At 42.3% G+C, this 26,174-nt stretch overlaps 1 protein-coding gene across 3 annotated transcripts in view; it reads left to right on the top strand.

Annotated features, from left to right (window-relative positions):
• The first annotated feature begins 4,841 nt into the window (after positions 1–4,841).
• Positions 4,842–26,174, top strand: part of zdhhc2 (zDHHC palmitoyltransferase 2) — a 183,878-nt gene continuing 162,545 nt past the window's right edge. For all 3 annotated transcript variants that reach the window (XR_013577521.1, XM_078548420.1, XM_078548406.1), the window contains exon 1: positions 4,842–6,408. Coding sequence is in view for 2 of the 3 variants with exons in the window: in XM_078548420.1 (XP_078404546.1) it covers positions 6,285–6,408 (124 nt within the window). In the remaining variant the exon portion in view is untranslated. The remainder of the gene's footprint in view (positions 6,409–26,174) is intronic.

Here is a 26,174-nt window from a genome sequence, read left to right on the forward strand (position 1 = left end):
ACTGTTTAACCACAAGATATGGTATTTGCTGTGATATTGTACTTTAATGACATCACAACAGAATTGATTACATTTGGAGCCAGAGGTGTCCTCACCATGAGGTGGGGCCCATTGTGTCCTGTTGTGAAGAACAACACAAGAGATAAGTTAATCAACCAGCAGGATGGGTCCAAGAGATGAATTAATCAACCCCTCGTTGAGTCCCTGACACACTGGTGGGAAGCAATCAAGGGAAACATCAAGAGGTTTTTCATCCTCAAAGGCGCCCAGAAAGCTAGAAAGGAACAGAGGGAAATGTCCCGACTCCAGAAAAACATGCAGAATCTGCTCCGGCTGCAGTCGATGGGGGTCGATGTCAAGGAGGAACTCCAAGAGGTAAAGAGCCAGCAAGCCTCGTTCTTTGCCTCAGAGGCCTCCAAGATCATCTTCCATTCCAGAGTCCGCTCCGTGGAGCAGGATGAGACGTGCTCACGTTTCTTCTTCCAAAAGGTACACAGAGAGAGCTCTGTGATCAGCAGCCTGAAGGAAGAAGACGGCTCAGTAAAGTCATCGCAGTCCGACATTTTGAGGATCAGCAAATCCTTTTACGCCAGTTTGTATGACGTGAAGCCCACAGACAGCACGGCCTCCCAGTCCTTCCTGACCTCTATCACTGAGGTCTTAGACGACAGTACACGGGAGAGCCTGGACAAATCGCTAACTCCTGACGAACTGACTAAGGCCCTTGAGTCCTTCGAGAAGAGTAAAACTCCCGGAAGCGATGGCTTGCCGGCGGAGTTCTATTCGGGTCTGTGGGACTGGATCAGCCCAGACCTGCTAGAAGTGTATGAGAGTATGCTTCTGGCTGGCAGCATGTCAGAATCCAGGAGGAAAGGCATCATCACCCTCATCTACAAGCACAAGGGGGAAAGGGAGGAAATTAGAAATTGGTGACCCATTTCACTGTTGAATGTAGACTATAAGATTCTGTCCAAGGTCATCACCAATCGGGTCAAGTCCGCTCTGGAATTGGTGATCCACCCTGACCAAACCTGCACTGTGTCAGGCAGGAAGATCTCTGACAGCCTCGCGCTGCACAGGGATACGATTGCCTATGTGCAGGATAGGGCTGTGGACACCTGCCTCATCAGCCTGGATCAGGAGAAGGCCTTTGACAGGATATTGCACACCTACATGGTGGATGTGCTCTCCAAAATGGGGTTTGGGGAGGGAATTCGCAATTGGATCCAACTGCTCTACACTAACATCAGTAGCACAGTCTCAATCAATGGGTGGGAATCAGATAGCTTTCCGATTAAATCTGGAGTCAGGCAGGGCTGCCCTCTCTCCCCTGTCCTGTTTGTGTGTTGCATAGAACCCTTTGCTAAGTCCATCAGGAAGGATCCGGGCATAAGAGGAGTGACAATCCCAGGCAGTGGAGGCACTCAGGTCAAAGCCTCCCTGTACATGGACGATGTCGCCGTCTTCTGCTCGGACCCGCTGTCGGTGTGCAGACTGATCCACACCTGTGACCAGTTTGAACTGGCCTCGGGAGCCAAAGTAAATTGTGGGAAGAGCAAGGCCATGTTCTTTGGGAACCGGGCTGCCCGATCCTTTGTCCCTTTCTCCGTCAGGGCTGAAGGCCTGAAGGTGCTGGGGATATGGTTCGGAGGAACCGGGGCATGTGTTAGAAACTGGAAGGAGCGAGTGTCTATGATGAAAAGAAAACTGGGCATGTGGGGGTGACGCTCCCTCTCCACTGCGGGTAAGAACCTGGTCATCAGGTGTGAGGCACTCTCGCTGTTGCTGTACGTGGCGCAGGTCTGGCCCATTCCAGACTCCTGCGCGACAGCCATCACCCGAGCCATCTTTCGCTTTATCTGGAGGACGAAAATGGATCGTGTCCGCAGGGACGCGATGTACAAGCCTCTAGATAAAGGGGGAGAAAACGTGCCCAACATCGCCCTCATACTGATGGCCACCTTTGTGTGTGGCTGCATCAAGCTGTGCGTAGACCCTCGGTACGCAAACACCAAGTGTCACTACGTGCTGAGGTTCTACCTGTCCCCGGTGTTGCGAAGGATGGGTCTAGCCAAGCTACCGCGGAACGCTCCAAGTAGTTGGACCGTGCCGCACCACCTGACCCTGGTGGAAAAATTTATGCAGAGAAACACCTTTGACCACAAGTCCATCAGGCAATGGTCGGCACGTAACGTCTTAGAGGCCCTGCGGGAAATGGAGAGGGTGGATCCTGTGGGATGGTTCCCCGAGCAGACTGTCAAAGTCAATAGGCAGAATGCCTCATCGCCAGAACTTTCCAACAAGCACCAAGACGTGGCTTGGCTGGTGGTGAGAAAGGCCCTCCTCGTCAGATCCTTCCAACACACCAGGCGTCTCACCCCCTCTGCACGTTGCCCTCGAGGTGGCTGTGGTGGGGATGAGACCGTTGTTCACCTCCTTGTGGATTGTGCCTTTGCAAAGAAGGTCTGGAGAGAGATGTAGTGGTTTCTGTCGAGGTTCATCCCGAGCAGTTCTGTAACACAGGACTCTGTGCTCTACAGGCTGTTCCCAGGGACACACACCGAGACAAACATCAAATGCAGGTGGAGAATCATCAACTCAGTGAAAGACGCTCTTTGGTCTGCCCGAAACTTGTTGGTCTTCCAGCGCAAAGAGTTGTCCCCGACCAAGTGTTGCAGACTGGCACATTCCAAAGTCCAGGACTACTAAAGAGGGATGCACTAAAGCTTGGGGCAGCCGCCGCAAAGGCGCAATGGGGAAAGGTCATTGTCTAAGAGCTTTCTGCCACAGTGCACCGTGGGGCTGGGAACTGTTGAGAGCCCCTCAGGCTGTACAGCTCAAAATGAATGTATGCAGTGAATACTAATTGTATTATAATTGTATTGAAGCACCTCAGAGTGCAGCATGATGTATGTTGATAACTCCAATACCATTGTCTGATTGTCTGCATTGACCATATTGAAAAGATTGTAATATTCATTGATTGTATTGATGCATCTTGTGATCTATGTGTAAAAGTTGAACCTGATTGTACTTATGTGATGGTGATTTTGAAATGTTTTGGAATGTTCTTGCAGATATTTTATGAATCAAGTATATTTTTCAAAAAAATATCAACAGTACAATACCGCTGATCAGCCAAATTCCAGTGGCTGTGGTCATACACGAAGAAAAAAGGATAAAAGGAAGACTGAAGGCCGGGCAAGGCAGGAAAACCCGGGATAAACACTCCAGAAGCAGATCCGAAGTTGGACTTCATGAGCAAGTACCCGCCAGCAGGATTGATCAACCTGAGGATAGACGGGTAATATCACACACATAAGGGAGCATATGGTTAATGTAATTGGGATATTTAGTGATTAAGCTACCTTTAGTAAAATAAAACATTGTGATTGTTTAAGTGGAAACTTGTGCGTCCTGGTTGTTAGTCGATACCACTGGCAAGCACGGAAGACGTGCTAGACATGGTTCAACACCTATGTCGCCGATATTGAAAGCATAGATTGCTTTATCATAATAAAAACAAAAATAGCTGGAAAAGCTCAGCAGGTCTGACAGCATCTGTGGAGAGGAAGACAGAGTTAACATTTCGAGCCCGTATATGACTCTTCATCAGAACTAAAGTAAAATAGAAATGAGGTGAAATATAAGCTGTTTGAGGGGGGTGGGACAGGTGGAGCTGGAGAGAGGGCCAGTGATAGATGGAGGCAAAGAAGAGATTGCCAAAGATGTCACAGACAAAAGGACAAAAGGGGTGTTGATGGTGGTGATATTAGCTAAAGGATGTGCTCATGGTGACATTAAGGGTAGAAAGCAGGACGAGCAAGTGACAGATGGCCCTAGTGGGGGGTGGGGTGGGGGAAGGGATTGAAATGGGCTAAAAGGTGGAGATAAAACAATGGATGGAAATAAATTTTAAAATAATAATAGAAATAGGTGGGAAAAGAAAACTACATTTTTTTAAATATAAATTATTAGAGAAAAGGGGGATGGGAAAAGGGATGGAGATGGAGGAGAGAGCTCATGATCTGAAGTTGGTGAACTCAATCTTAAGTCCGGAAGGCTGTAAAGTGCCTAATCGGAAGATGAGGTGTTGTTCCTCCAGTTTGCGCAACTGGAAAACGCAAACTGGAGGAACAGCACCTCACCTTCCGATTAGACACTTTACAGCCTTCCGGACTTAAGATTGAGTTCAACAACTTCAGATCATGAACTCTCTCCTCCATCCCTACCCCCTTTCCGATCCCCCTTTTTTCTAATAATTTATATATTTTTTAAATATGTTTTTCTTTTCCCATCAATTTCTATTTTTATTTTTAAATTTATTTCCATCCATTGTTTTATCTCTGCCTTTTAGTCCATTTCGATCCCTTCCCCCTACCCCACCCCCCACTAGAGCCATCTGTCACTTGCTCGTCCTGCTTTCTACCCTTAATGTCACCATTAGCACATCCTTTAGCTAATATCACCATCATCAACACCCCTTTGTCCTTTGTCTATGACATCTTTGGCAATCTCTTCTTTGCCTCCATCTATCACTGGCCCTCTATCCAGCTCCACCTGTCCCATCCTCCCCCCACCCCCTCAAACAGCTTATATTTCACCTAATTTCTATTTTACTTTAGTTCTGATGAAGAGTCATATACGGACTCGAAATGTTAACTCTGTCTTCCTCTCCACAGATGCTGTCAGACCTGCTGAGCTTTTCCAGCTATTTTTGTTTTTATTTCAGATTTCCAGCATCTGCAGTATTTTGCTTTTATCTGATTGCTTTATCATGATGGGTGCAATAATTCAAGTAAAGGCAAGCATTTATGTAAGCACTGTTAATGTAAAAAAAAAGTTCAGATGCTCACAAATATGCATAAGTAAACCAAAATTGAGCTAGAAAGCGAGAGATTAAGGTAGAATGACTGAAAGTTTGACTGAAGAGATGGATTTTAAGAAGACTTTTAAAGCTGGAGAATAAGATGACCACAGAGAGGGCAAAGTGCAAAATTCCAGAGAGTATAACCAAAGTGACTGTGCTGGCGGGGCATAGAGGGCCAGGGATGGATAAGATGTCAAAGTCAAAAGAATGGAAAATTTGAGGGAAAAAGAGGGCTGGAAGAAGTAATAGAAATGGGCTACGAAGAAGCGATGTAGGGATTAATAGACAAGCAAATAATTTAAATATGTTGCATTAGGGGACTGGGAGCCAGTGTAACCCGGGGAGGAGGACATTGGATAAGCAGGACTCTGGGACGGAAGCGGCAATTTTGGACAAATTGAAGTATATGGAGGGTGGAAGATGGGAAGTCAACAAGAAGACCGTTGGGATAGCCATGTTTGATAAAGGTTTCAGAATATTAGAAGTGGTTTGGTAATAGTCGGGTTTGTGGGTTTAAATTCAGTTTTGAATTCGACAGGAAATCTGGATCGCAAACGGCCTAATTGTTCACAGAATTTCCAAAAACTATCTGATCGTTACTAAAGCTGAGTTTATGATTGTGTGGCCGTAATTTAAAACTGCTTCGTTCTTATCCGTGAAGCATTTTTGGTAATTACTACAACTTTTCTAATTGTCCATGCTTGTGTTACATTTCATTACTTTTTGCTGCTTGAAATTTTTAGCTAACCACAGTTATTTTCTGCAAACTGGTAGCCCGAAAAGTTTTTTTATGGGGGGAAGGGGGGTTTGTCAAGTGACAAGTGGGCGACTGGATTTCATTCTCCCTTTCATCAGTGAATTAGCCATCGCGGAATGAGAGCAGAACAGTGATGCTCAAAATTCTGGATCTAATTGTAGTCAAAACATTTTGACGTTAAAGCAGAATTCATTCATATACAGGTGTGCTTAATCATAATGAATCACACTGCATTAAATATCTGAGTGTTTGTTGAATGGAAAACGTAGGCATTTAACTTTTCCAGCGAATCCTAAATGATCGAGCTCGGGTGTGATGCCAATTTTAAATAAAGGTAAATTATCACATTCATCCTGGATGATTCGCTAGCTCTTAATTGTAATTCATTAAATGTAATTGTTGTGACGCTATATATATTATATTCTATAGATATATTATTAATACAATCCATGATATGGCAATGTAATGTCCGGGGTGGCAGTGCCAGCGCCAGCTGACAGTGTTTAGCCCCGCTTGCGCTGTGCAGTGTTTAGACCTCACGTCACGGTGGCGGGCCGCAGCTCTCAGTAACGCAGTTCAGCTCAGCACCAGCACCGCCAGCTCTGCCCCGCCAACACCGCCGCCAAACAGGGGAGAAGCCGCAGAGGCGAGGAGAAGATGGCGCCGTCGCGTTCCCGCACCCTGAGGAGGTGTCAGCGAGTCTTGTACTGGATCCCTGTCCTCTTCATCGCGCTCATCGCCTGCTGGTCCTACTACGCCTATGTCATCCAGCTGTGTGTGGGTAAGACATTCAAAGCAGCTCCTATCACTCACCGGGCACGGTGGAACCGAGCCGAGCCAGAACCGTCGGCGATACCGGACTGAGTGAGGTGCATGGCACCGCCCCGCTCCCCGGGGGGAGTGGGGGATCCCCCCCCGCCTCTCTCTCTCGCCCCCCCGGGTCTATCGCCCCCGCTCTGCCGCGTTCTGTTTGTAAACAGCCGATGGCTCCTCACCATTTTGAGTGGTCGCCGCCAGGTATCCGGCACCCACTGCAAATGTGTTCTGTTAACATCCAGTCAGCAAGGAACATAAAAGGAAAAGTCAAACCCCTATTAATAATACAAGTTAGATGGATACAAAGAGCGAATTTTTTTTTTCAATTATTAAATTGTGTTGCTGACAGGCTCAGATACTGTGGTCCACACGTAAGGCGCAGATGGAATTTTTTGGTGCGTTTTTAAGTTGAGTTAATTGTAACCTGGATAATCCCTTGCATAGGAAAAATGTCATATCAGTACAGTAGAATCGGTTAGAAGTTTCCAATTTGCGTTAACTGTATGACATTGTTTTATTTCAACTCAGTATCCACGAATTGTTTTGGGTGGGGTAACACGTCAATTCAAGGTACTGTATACATTTGTATTGAGATCTATTCCAAACTGCAATGAGAATTAGAGTTTGTTTCACCCCAATATTAGTAATATGTTCATTTCATCTATAGAGAAAGGCAGACACTTGTTTTAATATAGATGCATCATTATTAAGGAAAATTCTGATGGTTGAGGTGTAATAACCAGGGGGCATAGATTTAAGGTAAGGGGCACGAGGTTTAGAGGGGATTTGAGGAAACATTTTTTCACCCAGAGGGTGGTTGGAATCTGGAACATGCTACCTGAGGGGGTGGTGAAGGCAGGAATCCTCACAACGTTTCAGAAATGTTTAGATGAGTATGCCATAGCATACAGGGCTACAGGCCAAATGCTGGATAATGGAATTAGAATAGATAGGTGCTTGATGGCCAGCATGGACATGATGGGCTGAAGGGCCTGTTTCTGTGCTCTATAACTCTATGACTCTATGACCTAAAGCTCCAGGACTAAAAGTGAACTCCAGTTCACTTTTATTTTATATTAAGCAATTTTAGCTCAAAGTGGCCTGGATATAAAATTGAGAATTAGAAGTTATGTCTGTCTAAAGATCAGTGAAACTTCATTTAGGGTACCTCAAAGACCTTTTACCATCCTGGCACCAAATGCAGCACCAGGGAAAATAAATTGATTGCCATGATATACTTTAAAACATTTTAGAGAAAATATGTTTGAATTACTTCCCATCAAAAGATGTTGTGAAATTAATTACATATTATTCATTTACTAATGGCAGATATGGGCCCCAAGATACTATGTTTGTTTAATCAACATATACTAAAAAGAGCTGTATATACCAACATTGTTTTGATCTAAGCAGATTCTAGGTGAAATAAACAGAAACTGTCCGAAATCTATAGGAGGCCCAACATCGCCTGAAAGAGAAAAGATAGGCTCATGGTTTGGGTGTGGATTCTTCATTGGAACCGGCTCCTTGTGGAATGTTAATCTATCTTCTCTATTTTCAGATACTAATGTCTCTCATTTATTTCCAGCAGTCACCACTTTCTCTTTTTCTTTAGAAAGATGCTAGGTGCTTTATCTTTATTTTTGGAGATTCAGTTTATGCCAACATGCAGTCTTCCCGTTCCTTTGCTTGACTGTAGATTTAAAATAGCCAACTTTTAAAAAGTCATGCTTTTAGAATTATTAAATAATGTGTTTGTGTATTTACAAACACACACATATACATATGCATGCATAGGGGTGAGGGTGAAAAGAAGAACCCCAAAACCACCTGAAAATGATTTTTATAAAGATTAACGCTCAAAGAAAAAAATATATTTCACTGTTGCAATACTTTTGGGCCTCCAGTTGCAGGTATGATATAACACTGTAGCAGCATCTTGTGGTTGAACTGAGCACTGCAGAAATGCAGTGTTATGCAGAGTAGCAAATGCAGCAGGGCCTGGAAAAATTGAACATTCTGGCATTTATTCAAGCTCATTTCATAATGCATCAGTCTTGTCACTGAATAAATAACTGTTATACTTTATGAGCACACAGGATAAACATAACTTTATATCATAAATTGCAAATGACAGCTTTAAAGCCTTAAAATAAAGGAAAGGTCTTGCATTTATATAGTGCCTTTCACTACCTCAGGAGGTCTCAAAGTACACCACAGCCAATAAAGCACTTTCGAAGCCTATTCACTGTTAAAATGTAGTGAAGCAGGGTCGGCAGTTTGTGCACAGGAAGGTTTAACAACCAGCAATGCGAAGCATGACCAAATAATTTGTTTTAGTGATGTTGGTTCAGCGATAAGTATTGACCAGGATATCAGAAAACATGTGCTCTTCTTCAAATTACATCTACCTGAGAGGGCCGACATTTAACGTCTCATCTGAAAGTTGGCATGTCTGACAGTGTAGCATTTCCTCAGCACTTCATTGAAGTGTCAGCCTGGATTAACTGTACCATGGTAATAACGGATCTGGAATGCTAAATTTTTAACGCCCACTCAGTTATCCGATTCATGTTTCTGGTGTGCAAAGTTCATTCCTGGGAGCACTACGATGAAAATATACTCAATTATTTCCTCTGCAGTTTTACTCAAACAGAGAAGCAATAAGGGTTGTTCATATCATTAAAATCACTGGATTGGAATGCAGCTTTTACAGACTCAAAAAATATTGCCAATGTTGCAGATATTAAAGTAATGATTTGAAAATGTTAATAACTGTTAATAGTAGATGCTTTGGTTTTAATTTTCCAAAATTCCCTAGATCCTGGAAAGGTCCCATCAGTTTGGAAAATAGCAAATGTGACTCCTCTTTAAAGAAAGGAGGGAGACAGAAAACAGGAACCTACAGCCAGTTAGCTTAACATCTGTCATAGGGAAATTGCTGGAATCTATTATTAAGGAGGCTATAGCAGGGCACATAGAAAATATCAATGCAATCAGGAGAATCAACTTGGTTTTGTGAAAGGGATTTTGTGTTTGACTAAATTATTTGAGTTCTTTGAGGAAGTAACAAGAAATGTGGATAAAGGGGAACCTATGGATATGCTGTACTTAGATTTCCAGAAGGCATTTGACTTGCTGCCACATCATAGGTTACAATGCAAAATAAGAGTTCATGGTGTAGGGGATAACATATTAGCATGGGTAAAGGATTAGTTAGCTTACAGGAAACAGAGAGTAGGCATAAATGAGTCATTTTTGGGTTGGCAAGATGTGATGAGTGGAGAGCCAGAGGGTTCAGTGGTGGGGCATCAACTATTTACAATTTATCTCAATGAGTCGGATGAAGGGATCAAATGTATGTTTGCTAAATTTGCTGATGACACAAAGATAGGTAGGAAAGAAAGTTGTGAAGAGGACATAAGGAGCCTGAAAAGGGATAGTGGTAGGTTAAGTGAGTGGACAAAAATTTGGGGCTTGGAATATAATGTGAGAGAATGTGAACTTGTCCACTTTGGCAGTATGTTATTTAAATGGAGAGAGATTGTAGAACTTTTGAGTTTTTTTTTTAATTCACTCATGGGATGTGGGCATTACTGGCTCAGCCAGCATTTATTGCCCATCCCTAATTGCATTTGAGAAGGTGGTGGTGAGCTGTCTTCTTGAACCTCTGCAGTCCATGTGGTGTAGATACATCCACAGTGCTGTTAGGGAGGGAGTTCCAGTATTTTGACCCAGCACTAGTGATGGAACAGCAATATATTTCCAAGTCAGGGTGGTTTATGGCCTAGAGGGGAACTTCCAGGTGGTAGTGTTCCCATGTGTCAGCTGCCTTGTCCTTCCAGATGGTAGTGGCTGTGTGTTTGGAAGGTGCTGTCTAAGGAGCCTTGGTGAGTTGTTGCAGTGCATCTTGTGGATGGTACACACTGCTGTCACTGTGCATCGATGGTGGAGGGAGATAAAGCAAAAAACCGCAGATGCTGGAAATCCAAAACAAAAACAAAAATACTTGGAAAAACTCAGCAGGTCTGGCAGCATCTGTGGAGAGGAGCACAGTTAACGTTTCGAGTCCCCATGACTCTTCAACAGAACTAAGGAAAAATAGAAAAGGGATGAAATATAAGCTGGTTTAAGGGGGGGGGTGGGACAAGAAGAGCTGGATAGAGGGCCAGTAATAGGTGGAGATAACCAAAAGATGTCACAGACAAAAGGACAAAGAGGTATTGAAGGTGGTGATATTATCTAAAGGAATGTGCTAATTAAGGGTAGAAAGCAGGACGGGCAAGTTACAGATAGCCCTAGTGGGGGTGGGGTGGGGTGAAGGAATCGAAAAAGGCTAAAAGGTAGAGATAAAACAATGGATGGAAATACATTTAAAAGTAATGGAAATAGGTGGGAAAAGAAAAATCTATATAAATTATTGGAAAAAACAAAAAGGAGGGGGAAAATCGGAAAGGGGGTGGGGATGGAGGAGAGAGTTCATAATCTAAAATTGTTGAACTCAGTATTCAGTCCGGAAGGCTGTAAAGTGCCTAGTCAGAAGATGAGGTGCTGTTCCTCCAGTTTGCGTTGAGCTTCACTGGAACGATGCAGCAAGCCAAGGACGGACATGTGGACATGAGATGGTGGAGGGAGTGCATGTTTGTGGATGTGGTACCAATCAAACGGGCTGCTTTGTCCTGGATGGTGTCAAGCTTCTCGAGTGTTGTTGGAACTGCACCCATGCAGACAAGTGGAGAGTATTCCATCACACTTCAGACTTTTGCCTTGTAGATGGTGGACAGGCTTTGAGGAGTCAGGAGGTGCGTTACTCACCACCGGATTCCTAGCCTCTGACCTGCTGTTGTAGCCACAGTATTTATACGCTAGCCAGTTCAGTTTCTGGTCAATGGTAACCCCCAGGATGTTGATAGCGGGAAATTCAGAGATGGTAATGACACTGAATGTCAAGGGGTGATGGTTAGATTCTCTCGTTGGAGATGGTCATTGCCTGGCACTTGTGTGGTGCGAATGTAACTTGCCACTTGTCAGGCTAAGCCTAGGTATTGTCTAGATCTTGCTGCATTTGGACGTGGACTGCTTCAGTGTCTAAGGAGTCGCAAATAGTGCTGAACATTGTGCAATGATCAGTGAACATCCCCACTTCTGACTTTATTATGGAAGGAAGGCCATTGATGAAGCAGCTGAAGATGGTTGGGCCTAGGACACTACCCTGAAGAACTCCTGCAGTGATGTCCTGGAACTGAGAAGATTGACCTCCAACAACCCACAACTATCTTCCTTTGTGCTAGGTATGACTCCAACCAGCAGAGTTTTCCCCCTGATTCCCATTGACTCCAGTTTTGCTCGGGCTCCTTGATGTCACACTCGGTCAAACGCTGCCTTGATGTCAAGGGTAGTTACTCTCACCTCACCTCTGGAGTTCAGTTCTTTTGTCCATGTTTGAATTAAGGTTTGAACTCATGAGGTCAGGAGCTGACTGACCCGGGCCGAACCCAAACTGAGCGTCAGTGAGCAGGTTATTGCTAAGCAAGTGCTGCTTGATAGCACTGTTGATGACCTCTTCCATCACTTTACTGATTATCAGGAGTAGACTGATGGGCAGTAATTGACCGGGTTGGATTTGTCCTGCTTTGGTGTACAGGGCACACCTGGGCAATTTTCCACATTGCCAAGTAGATGCCAGTGTTGTAGCTGTATTGCAACAGCTTGGCTAGGGGCACAGCAAGTTCTGGAGCACAAGTCTTCCGTACTATTGCAGGAATGTTGTTAGGGACCATAGACTTTGCAGTATCCAGTACCATCAGCTGTTTCTTGAAATCACTTGGAACAAATCAAATTGGCTGAAGACTGGCATCTGTGATGCTGGGGACCTCCGGAGGAGGCCTAGATGGATCATTCTCTCAGTTACAGAGGGATCTGGGTGTCCTGGTACATGAATCAGAAAAAGTTAGTGTGCAGGTACAACAAGTGATTAGGAAAGTAAATGGAATGTTGTCATTTATTGCAAGGGGAATGAAATGTAAAAATAGGAATGTTTTGCTACAGTTGTGAGACTGCATCTGGAGTGCTGTGTACAGTTTTGGTTTCCTTATTTAAGAAAGTGTATAAAAGTGTTGGAAGCAGTTCAAAAAAGGTTCACTCAACTGATACCTGAGATGGTGGGTTATCATATGAGGAAAGGTTGAAGAGGCTGGGCCTGTAGCCATTGGAATTTTGAAGAATGAGGTGATCATATTGAGACATACAAGATCCTGAGCTGACTTGATAAGGTTGATGCTGAAAGCATGTTTCCCCTTGTGGGAGAGACGAGAACTAGGGGACACAGTTTAAAAATAAGGGGTCCCCCATTTAAGATGGAGGTGAGGAGAATTTTGTTCTGAGGGTTGAGAGTCTTCGGAACTCTTTCCCAGAGAACAGTGGAGAAAGGGTCATTGAATATTTTTAAGGCAGAGGTACACCGATTCTTGACTAACAAGAGAGTGAAAGGATATCGGGGATAGGTGGGAATATGGAGTTGAAGCCACAATCAGATCAGCTATAATCTTATTGAATGGCAGAGCAGGCTCAAGGGACCAAATGGCGTTTTCCTGCTCCTAACTCGTATGTTTGTAACAGTTTGAACCATTGTTTTGAAGAAAATTTGACATCAGATAATGTGGTCCTGCTCCCTTACTTCTAGGTCACTCCTTCAATTGATTTCTGGCAGATCAGAAGTGCACATGAGCAGTTACCATGTGCTATGGCAAAGCTAAATGATAAAAAGGCTTCACAGATTATAATCTTCCAACGCATAAGGCAGTAAGCTCCGGTAAATAATTAGGATGGCCATTGGTTGCAACCTGAATCAAAACATTAATCTGGCAAATCTATTATATCTTAGTCAGTAGTTTGCAGGCAAATCTTTCATACAAATAAACTTTTTTATTTTCTTAGTAGATCTGCAGTGACAGTGCTCCAGATAACCTGGGGCAAAGAGCATTGTTGTGGTATTTAGCTGAGCATTTGAAGCTGCTGATCCACATGCACAAATCTAGGCTATTGTAGCTGCTTATAAGATATTAAGGACAGTAGCCTCGACTCCATCAGCTTTCTCAGTTATCACTTCAGGCTGAAACAAGAGGCACAAAGCCTTGGCATTCTGCTTCAACAAGCTCTGCTTGCACCCCTCCCTCACCCCCGCATCCACTTGTAGGAACAGGAGTAGGGCATTCAGCCCCTCGAACCTGTTCTATCATTCAGTTAACCATGGCTGATCTGTACCTTAACTCCATTTACTCACCTTGGTCCATATCCCTTAATACCCCTGCCTAAAATAAATCTCAGTTTGAAATGTTCAATTGGCCTAACTCCAACAGCTTTTTGAAGGAGAAAGTTTCAGATTTCCACTCCATTTTGTGTGGAGAATTAGTGCTTCCTGTCTTCACCCCTGATGTCTAATTTCTAATTTTAAGGCTACACCCTCTTGTTCTGGGCTCTCCCACCAGAGGAAGTAGTTTCTCACCATCTACCCTATCAAATCCTTAAATCATCTTTAATACCTCAATTAGATCATCCCTTAATCTTCTACACTCAAGGTAATGTAAACCAAATCTCTGCAATTTGTCCTCACTATTTAGCCCTTTTAATCCCAGTTTAAATCTGGAGAATCTGCACTGCACTCCATCCTTCCTGAGGTGCAGTTCTCAGAACTGAGCAGATGCAGTCTAAACAGAGCTCTATACAATTATAACATAACTTCCATTGCTTTGTATTCCAGACTCCTTGAGATAAAGGCCAAACTTCCATTAGCTTTTGTAATGATTTTTTGCATGTGTCAGCTAGTTTTTAATGACTTCTCCACAGAAACTCCTAAACCTCTCTTTCTCACAGTTATAGCTTTATGCCATTTTTGAAAACACTGACCTATCTTTCTTTGGTCCAAAGCGGATGACCACCACATTGAACTCTATCAGCCACAATTTTGCCCACTCACTTAATCCATAAATGTCCCTTTGCAATTTTCTGCTCTCATGTATATTACTTACTGTGCAACCCAAAGCCATGTTGTCAACAAACTTGGATATGAAACTCGACTTTTTATTTCTTTATCTAAGTCATTTATAGATATAGTGAAAATCTGAGATTACTGGGGAAACACTACATGTCACATTCTGCCAATTGGACTACATACCCCAGTTCCTTACTCTCTCCTATTTCCTAAGCAGTTTCCTACCCATGCCAAAAGATTGCTTCCAGTTCCACCTGCTGTCATTTTTGTTTGTATGGCACATTATCAAATGCCTCCTGGAAGGGAATATCCATATATATTCCCTTATCATTATGACATGAAAAAATCAACTAGGTTAGTTGTAACGTCTTAACCTTTGTAAATTGATGCAGGCTTGCTCTGGTCAGTTCATTTTTGTTCAAGTGCTTCGCAACTTTATCTCCAATAGTAGATTCCAGTAACGTCGCCACATCTGTTAGGCTAACAGGTCTGTAATTTCCTGGTGCATCTCTCCACCCTTCCTTAATAATGGCATTATGTTAGCCATTTTCAATTCAATTCAGTTCAATTCCTGAATCTAGAGAGTTTTTGAAGATTGATCCCCTTCTTAAAATCTAACTCTTTAACAATGCTATTAGCTACCTATCCTCATCCCTCCTTTGGCTCTCTGTCAATCTTGTCTGATTATGCTCCCACGTAGTGCCTAGGGATGTGATCCTACATTAAAGGTGCTATACAAATTCATATTGTTGTGTATATATAATAGCCACCATATAGTGTTATATGCCACATATTTTGTGTTAAAAATTTAAATTTAGTCTATAATTATCAGTTTACTGTGGTATGTTTTGAAGCATAACAAATGGGAAATCATTCTGTAATGATATCTTCAGTCCAAATATTAAGATTGAAATAATTCAGCTTGTCTACTTGTGCAGTAACCTAGCTAATTTTATGATAGGCCAATGGAAAAATGGAATACAAAAAGAAAAATCAATTCTACATACACATAACATTGCTGCATGGTTTAATTGCCATGTTTTAGCTCCAAAATATAGGGCAGAATATTTCATTCATTGGGCGGGCATTCGCCCGACCTAAACGAGCGTAAAATGACACGTGATGACGTCGGGCAAGCATCCCAACGTCATCGCGTACTTGCACGATATTTCGGTCAGCAGGCGTGCATGGGAGTCGGGAGCGTGCCCGCCAACAATTAAGCAGCCTATTAAGGCCATTAAAGTCATAATTAAAGTAAATTTTTCGCTGTCTGGCCAACCTTACAGTTGGCGGGCAGGTGAATTGGCCAGGCGGCCTTTGGATTTTTTGCGAAACCTCATCCACAGGCGGGATGAGGTTTCAATCAGTGATTTTTTTTTTTACAAAATTTTCGAGGGGACATGTTTTTAACATTTTTAAATTCTTTATTTTAAAAATCTTCAGCTCCCTGAGGCAGCTCTGTGCCTCAATGAGCTTTTATTGTGTGCAACCGTGCGCATGTACGAACTTCCACACTTGCCCTCCTCCCCCCCTCCTCCATCCCAGCAGCGCTGAGTGGTGCAGCGTGCGATTCACGCTGGCTGGCCGTTAATTGGCCAGCCAGCGTGAAATCGTGGTCGGGGCCCGATCCCAGGTGACAGTCCATTTCACAGGATTCCCGCTCGTCCCCGCTGAGCCCGCCCGACGACCGGAAAACCCTGGCCATAATGTTCACAGCATTACGTAGTGATGTAGAAAGTATAAAACATGGCGAACAAGTTGTTGAAATAGGTGGTAGAATAAAATTTGATGTGATTTTCAAACACCATAAAACCAATGAAATATTAAATCTGAAGAATATCAGGAACTGTGTAGCTGTGGCATAGATTGGTTGTCCGACTCTAAGACTGAATTTGAAATTCTATCTTGACTAATGTGTGAGCCAGTGGCCTTTAGTTAACAATATTCACTATATTTTGGATTGATTTTTAGGTTACGATTTTTAAATAAGAGAGGATGTAAGTGATGTTCTTGAATCTCCTTTCCATTAGTTGCTGAGCAACATTGGCAGTTGCCATGGAGTTATTCGTAGTCCAGGTCACAATAATCCAGCTGATGGAGAAACTGCAGCTACAATGTGAACATGAAGAGATGTAGAAACAGAGACGGGTGCAATCACGCAGCAGTCCTATTAATTGTTATTGACTTTCTTTTCGTTTAAAATAAATACCTGAAGGTCTGGGCATGTATGAGTCTCAGTGGAACATTTTAAGAAATTCAAAACAATATAAATTCTATACAATTGCTTAATATTTAAGTATTTTTCAATAACATTTACACAACTATGTGTAGTATCCCTTTGGTCACGTGATCTTACTATTCTTCATGTTAAACATCTTTTACATCGTACCTAGTATCGCCATTCCACCAAGAGGTGTTGCTGTACCAAAAAAATGACTAAATATGACATATTATGAACGTGGTTTTAAAAAAAAATACATCAAACAAAAAATCAGACTGAATTATCTAAACCACAAAATGGAATTAATTTCCCAGTTTGATTCCATTATGTAATATTACCTGGCCTTACATTTTAATTTGGTTGGATGTACATTTTGTAACTCCTATTTGTGTCAACTAGAGTTGAGCTTGACATCAGGGGCTTAATAAAGGTTTAAGTCACTATCACAGGCTATTTCTGTTATTGGATTAATATATGTTATTCAAATTAAGCTACAGAGTCTTCAAATGATTCATTACAGTAATGAAGCTAAGGAAGTTTAGAATATTTCAAAACACTTATAATGCATGAAAATGCAAATTTGATTAAATGCTTGACTCAAATGTAGCTTTATATGTGCTGAAACATTAATAAGAAGCTTACTATATTGCAATAATGCTAACATTCCTGAAAACTTTGATATATTTATCAGGGACTAAAACCTCACCTTTATATATTTTTATAAAATATATAGAGATATGCTCATTGCTACCTCAAAAAATTTCAAACTGAGCGCAGACTTAAAATGGCTGAATTTATGTCTGTCTGTGACCCAAACAAAAGGAGCTATCTGGCAGTATCAAAGAAACTTAAACCTCATTATCCCTGAAGAACCACTAATGGCCTCCGTGTGGGCTGCACAGACCAAACTCAGAGAGCTATACAAAGGCCATCTGCATTTCATAACCCAGGTCTGGCCAACCGGAGTCCACTCATCTGCTAAGACAAAGGGCCCCACAACCTTCCTTTCAATTCTTAATGGTTCAGACATTTAACAATCTCGGGGACCCAGACTAGGGATACACGTCCCTTTGTCAAAGCCAGATTAGAGAGGTGGGAGTCATGTGACATGGACCTTCAGCTTGGGATACCAGTAATATTGCCTTGTGGAACTGCAAAGTCTCAGTCTGCCATTTTTTCACCTAACTAGAAGCATCACAGACGAGGAGCTCTGGCTCAGGTTGGACACCGGCCCTATCAACAGTGCCTCTACTGCAAAGCCTGTACCATTGTGTACAAGACTGAATCCTCTCTGCATGCCTATATCATTGTGTGAAGTCAACACCACTGGAAAAGTGAATGATCCAGCAGCTTACCGAACTCCATGAAGGAATACCTCATTGGACTTTGATTATAGACCCTAGAACCCATGTGAAACAATATTTCTTTTCTCTGTGGTTTCGGCACTGTAAGGGCAGAATTTTCCTTTTGGCATGCAGGGGCGGGCCCCGCACGCCGACGCGTAAAATGACGTGCGGTGACGTCGAGTGTGCGTCCTGTCTTCACCGTGCGTAATTCTGATCTTTTGTTTGGCGGGCGTGCACCGGAGTCAGATACGCACCCGCCAAACTGTCAAAAGCCTGTTAAGGCCATCAATACAGCAATGAAACTAATTGACAGGGCTGCCCATCCAACCTTAAAGTTGGCGGGCAACCAAAGAGCCCAAGTGGCCTTCGCATTTTGCAAGAAACCTCATCCACGGGCGGGGATGAGGTTTCATGAAAGTCTTATTAATTAAATAAAAATTTTCATGACAATTCATAAACATGTCCCAGCCCATGTGACACTGTCACATGAGGGGACATGTCTGAATAATTTTATTTTTTCTTTATTTTCAATTTTCAATTTGAACTTTATCTCCCTGAGGCAGCTCCGTGCATGCGTGAAAGTGCACAGGCCCCAACTCTCCCTCCACCCCCCGCCCGCACAGGTAGCACTGAGCGCTACTGGGCACGCTTCACACTAGGTGGGCCTTAATTGGCCCGCCCGTATAAAATGACGGCGCACAGCCGGTCACAGGCGGCGATCAGCCCTGCACCTGCCAGCTCCCGACTGGCCCGCCTGACAGGCAGAAGATCCTGCCCTAAATATTTCTTTTTTCTATCCCTCTTTTACTGTAAGAATGCAAAGGAGGCAAAGGAAGTACCAAGGAGGATTGATGCAATTGAGGATTGAGTGCAATGGATGATGTCTACATGGATTTTAGTAAGGCATTTGACAAGGTCCCACATGGCAGACTGGTCAGAAAAGTGAGATTCCATGGGATACACAGAAGGTAGCAAGTTGGATCCAAAATTGGCTCAGTGACAGCAAAACAAAGGGTAATGGTCGATGAATGATTTTGTGAATGGAAAACGGTTTGCAGTGGTGTTCCTCAGGGCTCAGTGTTGGGGCCCTTGTTGTTTGTTGTATATATTAATGTTTGGACATAAATGGGGGAAGTATGATTGGGAAATTTGCAGATACACCAAAATTGGCCGTGCAGTTGACAGTGAAGCTGTTGTCTCCAGAATGATATCAATGGTTTGGTTGAGTAGGCAGAAAAGTGGCAAATGGAATGCAATCCAGAAAAGTTTGAGGTAATGCATTTGGGGAGGGCAAACAAAGCAAGGGAATACTCAATAAACAGGAGGATATTGAGAGGGGTTGAGTAAGTGAGAGACCTTGGAGTGCATGTCTACAGGTCCCTGAAGGTGGCAGGTGGGGTTATTAATAGGAATTGGATCACATCAAAACCAAGGGGTTGGGAAATACGCCGCTGCTTATAAAGGGGGAAGCAAATCAAAAACCCCTTTCTGTTCGCAGACAGGTGGTGAGAGGAGAAATTTATGCTGTTTAAATTAACCCCCCTCCTGTCTGTATCAGAAATTTTGGGGCTCGTCTGTTACAACATTCTAATGCTCATCAAGGTGAAGGATATTAGTGTTGATATTTTCATCATGCACTCATTCCCAGAGTCAGTTTGGCTATAATGAAAAGAGAGAAAGAAATCTTCAGGCCCCAGAAATACCCCAAAGCAATTCATGAGTGGATAAGGTGGTAAAGAAAACATATGGAATGCTTTTCTTTATTGGACGAGGTATTGAATACAAAAGCAGCGATGTAATGATGGAACTGTGTAAAATGCTGGTTAGGTCGCAGCTGGAATTTTGTGTACGGTTCTGGTCACCACATTACGGGAAGGTCATGGTTGCTCTGGAAAGAGTACAGTGAAGATTTACAGGAATGCTTCCAGGGCTTAAAAATCACAGCTGTGAGGAAAGATTGGATAGACTAGGGTTGTTTTTCTTAGAACAGAGGAGGCTGAGGGGTGACCTAATTGAGGTGTACACAATTATGAGGGGCCTAGATAGGGTAGACAGTAAAGACTTGTTTCCCCTAGCTGAGGGTCAATTACCAGGGCTCATAGCCTTAAGGTGATTGGTAGAAGGTTTAGAGGGGACATGAGGAAAAACTTTTTCACCCAGAGTGTGATGGACTTCTGGAATTCACTGCCTAAATCGGTGGTTGAAGCTGAAATGCTCAACTCATTTAAAAGGTAATTATATCAGTATCTGAAGCACTGTAACCTGCAAGGCTACAGACCAGGTGCTGGAAAGTGGGATTTAAATGAGCGGCTAGTTTCTTTTTCATCCTTTTCTGGCCGGCACAGACATGATGGGCTGAATGGCCTCTTTTTGTGCCGTAACTTTTCTATGGTTCTATGGTTGCAACCCTCCTCCTGCAGTTTGTGTGTGCAAATAAACTAACCCTTTGAGTTCATCCTATCTTGAGTTTGCTGTGGGATTATTAATAGAAATTGGATCGCACCAAAACCAAGGGGTTGGGAAACACGCCACTGCTTATAAAGGGGGAAGCAAATCAAAAACCCCTTCCTGTTTGCAGACGGTGGTGAGAGGAGAAATTTGTGCTGTTTAAATTAACCCCCCTCCTGTCCGTATCAGAAATTTTGGGGCTCCTCTGTTACAACATTCTAATGCTCATCAAGGTGAAGAATATTACTATTGATATTTTCATCATGCAATCATTTCCAGGGTCAGTTTGGCTATAATGAAAAGAGAGGAAGAAATCTTAAGGTCCCAGAAACACCCCAAAACAATTCAAGGGCAATTACTCACTTTGATGTGGAGTGACTGTGGTTATGTAAGCACATACAGAAGCCATTTTGTGCACATGTCCCACAAGTGGCAGTGACATGAATGACCAGATAATCGGTATTTGGTGGTGTTGCATAAGGGAAGAAAGCTGGTCAGGACACTAGGAAACCTATATGCTCTTCGAATAACCCTATGGGATCATTAACATTAATAGGTGGGGTCTTAATTTAACATCTCATTCAAAAGGCACTGACTTGAACAATATAGCACTCGGTGCTGGACTCGTGTGCCATCCTAGATTATGTCCTGAAATCCAGATGTGGCAGTTCAACCAATGGCCTTTTGACTACTAACTGAACCAAGTGAGATTGTATGGGCAAATGAGCCTTGACAATTTCGTTGCTATAGCATTTTGTCAAGTTACTTGAGAAACTAAAATCTTTACCTTTTGCCATTTGTTATCAGGATTTTTATTCAATTGAACCTGAATACCATGTCACAGAGTCATTATGATACAGAAGGAGGCCATTCAGTCCATCAAGTCCATGCCAGCTCCCTGTAGACCAATCCAGTCTGTTCCAATCTCATACTATATCCTCACACCCCTGCAAGTTTATTTATTTCAAGTGTCCATCCAATTTCCTTTTGAAATCATCCATTGTCTCAGCTTCCACCACCCTCGTAGACAGCAAGATCTAGGTCATTACCCTCACAGCATTAAAAGAAAAGTTGTTCCTCACATCCCCCCTGCATTTATTGTGCAAAAGCTTAAATCTGTGCCCCCTAGTACCTGTACCATCAGCTAATGGGAATAGTTTTCTTTGTCTGCATTATTATGCAACCTTTTATAATCTTGTACACCTCTATGTAAAGTCCATTGCTCCAAGGACAACAATCCCAGCTTCTCCAACCTAACAATATAGCTAACATTCCCCATCCATGGACCCACTCTGATAAATCTCCTCTGCACCCTCTCAAGGACCCTCATGTGCTTCACAAAGTGTAATGATCTGAACTGGGTGCATTACTATTGTTGCGGCTTAACCAGAGCCTTATAAAGATTCAGCATAACTTCACTGCTTTTCTACTCAAATTTTTCAATTTATGAAGCCCAAGATCCCATATGCTTTGCTACCTAATTGCTGAATATTTCCTGCCTGTTATGACACAGCGGATGGTAAATGCTGAGCTGCTCAAATCCGAGGGAAATTTGAAACAGCTGCCACAACTGTATTTTTATTTCGAGAAACGTGTCTTGAATTCAGTAGTAATAAGTCCACTGAGTCTTAGGGTTTTTTTTACAAAACTAAACATTTATTAATAGAAGAAAAAGGTTTTTAAGCACATACATAGATCTACAAATTACTACTATAATAACTCCTAAATCTCCTAATTAATTTTGCTCCCAATTACAATTCCGTTAAGACAACAGTAAAACAAAATAGATTTCAACAGACCCAGGCAAAGCACACAATACCCTGGACTGTGATATTCATAGTGAGCTTTCTTAGCTTTGGTTCATGTAGACAGCAATTTGATACATACAGGCTGGCGGCTTTTCGCACTTGTTAGATCTTAGAATGCCTTCGGTTTACACATAACCTCAGCTCCTTTAAACATGTTTCTCCCTTTTTAATATAAATCCCATTGTTCCAATATGTTTTTGCAACTTTTACTTTTTCCATAATATAAATCTTTCATAGCACTCATATTGTCAGTAATCTTTGGGAAAAATAAACACACTGTTTGGCTTAGCCTCTTATGGCTAGGTGTAACACCTTACCATCTCTGAAATTCATGACTCTGGTTTATCTAAAAATGCAAATGTTCTTCACACCTCACATTCTAAAACTTCAGCCATGTTTACGTATTTAGCATTTCAAACCTAGCTTCCCTTCTGATATCTTAGAACTCCAGACTAGTTGTCTGCAATTCAATTAAACCTCCCCCCCACTCCACCCCACACACACACACACACACACACACACAATCTCACAGAGAGAAACTAATCCAAATCCCACTATTAACCTACCTTTACAATAAATCACAATAATACACCTTCAAGGACTATGCACAAGAACCCCCAGGTCCCTTGGACAGGGACACTGTACTTTATCCAGAACTGTGCCATTAACTCTATATTGCCTCTGCCTACTCCTTCTGCCAAAATGGATTACCTCACATTTCTTGGTATTAAATTTAAACTGCCACTTGTCTGTTCATTCTGCTGGCCTATCTATGTACTGTTAAAATCAGTTGTTATCATCCTCATTGTCCAATTTTGATATTGTCAGTAAATTTTGAAATTTTACTCTGTATTCCAATATCCAAGTCATTTTCATATATATATATCAGAAAAGCAGTGGTGCTAGCATTGATCCCTGGGGAAGTCCACTGTGTACCGTCCTCCAATCTGTAAAACAACAATTTACCGTGACTCTCTGCTTTCTGTCCTTAAGCCTTAGTCAAACTGACACTGACCCTCCTATTCCATGTGCCTTAATTTTGTTAACCAGCCTTTTGTGTGATACTGGGTCAAAAGCTTTCTTATAATCCATTGTAGACAACATCCCTTGATTTCCCTGTGCATTAAAGTAGGCATAAGTGTATTTTTAACAAGAGAATGTTTTTGTTTATGAAAAAAAAACTTGCAATTATATCACGTTTTCATGAACACCAGATATCTCAAAATGCTTTACAGCCAACTTTTAAAGTATAGTTACCATTGTAGCATAGGATATGCAGTAGCTATTTTGCATACACAAACAGAAATGTGATGACAAGGTAACACGAAAAAGCAGATTGTCGATTAAGTGATAAATATGGGCCACAACACTAAGGATCATCCTCCCGTGAGGAATGTATTGCAGCAGCTGCAGGGTATTTTACCAACGCTATGTGGCATTCATTTCCACTGAAGCTCAATGATGTAAGGAATTTTCAATATTGGTGTCTGTGTATGTGGCATAAGCCATTGAATTCTGAAAATGCAATGCCACAGCATAGTGTGGCACAGACTAGTTTCCCTGATTTCCTATATTCTGAATTACTACTGTCAGCCAGGCCAATTAGTCACTTCTCCAACAGGAAAGTAGGGGAAGTGAAGGGAGAATCATTTCATGATCTTCAGTGGTTCTCCCAATACCTTGGTCTGCACCTTGAAGGAGGTTGCCTTCTTGTTCTGTTGGCTAGAGATGGTGCAATGAAGGAAGGTACAATTTTAATCAAGTATGGTTCAGTTAAAGACATAATCAGCCCCAATACATTACAGCTCAAAATCCAGAAGGGAATACGTCATTTTGGAATTCCTAACTCTCATCATAATGCTGGTATTTTTTCTGTTTTATTTCCTGCTTTTTTTTCCTAAAAGAAAAGCAGTAATGTTAGCAACAATGTGAGCATTAACTTCTATGAGCTGGGGTATGTGCTTAGGAAACTGATCTCTTGTCTATTTTGAGCTTAAAGAAGGGAGCACTATATCCCAAATCACTGCAAGCATTATGCTTTTACAAAAAGCATTCTCAAACCGCAAAACATTAATTCTACAATACAGTTAGTGCCAAAATCTTGATAACTGTATAATGGTAGCATATTATGTGAAGTTAATCATTATGATGCATAACCAGGAACAATTCATGACTCATGTTTTGCTCAAGAGAATTCTTGCACCAAATCAACAGAGTTCAAAAGAATATCCATGGTTTACACGCTATTCTGAAGCAGCACAGTAGATTTAATATGCTGTACTGTATGCAGCACAATGAAACATCAACCAGACTAGACTTTTTGGTAATTGGTACTTACATCATAGTGGATACCATGCAGTGTAATAACGCTGTGCCATTAAAACTGAGGGGTATGTTGTCAGAATTTGTTGTCATCTCAGTTGTTCATGAGTTCTAACATTATATGCTGTCTTATAGCTATATTTATCAGCACAAATTCTGTTCCTGATCAGGTGCTCATGTGACTTTCATATCAGAAAATAATTGTCAACTCGATTATGGCACCATCTGTATTGCTAAATGAGTTTTGTGTTTTCTAAGTTTTTTTTTGGTCATTGTGGGCAGCTTGTATAAATAAAAAAAGCTGATCACATAAATGTAGAAGGAAAAAGCTGTTAAACACTCATAGCACACAATTTACAGTAGTGCATGTTAAGGGAGGCTATGTGAGTAGTTTTCTGAATTTGCTCTCTTGGGACAGAACTTGGCTCACTGGGAGAATATATTGGGAACTCAGGTGCTTGGGCCCCACAATAATTAAAATAAAATCATGGGGAGCTCACAAAATGCATTTTTGTGTGGGAGAGGCTTCACACAGGTAAAGCCTACTCATAAAATTACCCCCTTAAATTCCTGGCATATGCCACACATTTGTTTCTATCACTGTCTAGGGTATTATGTCTAGTTGTTGCCTACCCAACTATTAACAGCTTTGAGTGACGTATTATTTTTGGCAGTAATACTCCTCAGTGCTTCTCTTTGTTTAGTATTCTTTTGGGGGCAGGAGCAACCTTGTTACAAAATATCAAGTTAAACCATGGGCCTTTCTCAGAATGTTGGTATGCAATATAAAATATTTACAATTGTGCCCTGGTGTTAAAACTGACCTACAAGATAGGAGCCTAGAAACTGAATAGCAATTTAAAAACATACATTGCATGACCCAATTTCTAGGCACAGATCATTCTCATTATCTGTTAAAATTGGACTTTTAAAAAGACCCAAAAAAGTTTTTTTTTAATTCATTCATGGGATGCGGATGTCACTGGCTAGGCCTGCATTTATTGCGCATCCCTAATTACCCTTGAGAAGGTAGTGGTGAGCAGCCTTCTTGAACCGCTGCAGTCCACGTGGAATTAGGTACACCTAGGCCAGGATTTTGCCCTCGTCGGGGGCAAGCGGAACGGCCAGGAAGCCAACTGCCACCTGCGATCGGGGCCTGACTGCGATTTCACGCTGGCAGACCAATTAAGGCCTGCCCAGCGTGAAATGTGCACTGCAGCGCTCAGCGCTGCCTGTGTGGTGGTGGTAGGGGTGGGGGCGGGGGGTGGCGAGGGCATGAGTCCGCGCACGAAAAGCTCCCTGAGGCACAGGGCTGCCTCAGGGAGATGAAGATTTTGAAAAATAAAAAAAAAGAATTTAGAAGTGTTAAAAACATGTCCCCTCTCTGTCACTGGCACTCTGTCACATGAGCAGGGACATGTTAGAAATTAGTTTGAAAATATATATTTTTTTTAATGATGGATTAAAACCTCATCTTGACCGTGGATGAAGTTTCGCAAAAAACCCAAAGACCGCTTGCCCTTTTCCCCTGCTCGCCAACTGTAACGTTAGACGGGCAGCAAAAAATTTAATTCAATTGCATCTTTAATGGCCTTA

Source organism: Cetorhinus maximus, chromosome 1, assembly GCF_964194155.1.
Source record: "Cetorhinus maximus chromosome 1, sCetMax3.hap1.1, whole genome shotgun sequence".
Taxonomy (NCBI): Eukaryota; Metazoa; Chordata; class Chondrichthyes; order Lamniformes; family Cetorhinidae; genus Cetorhinus; species Cetorhinus maximus.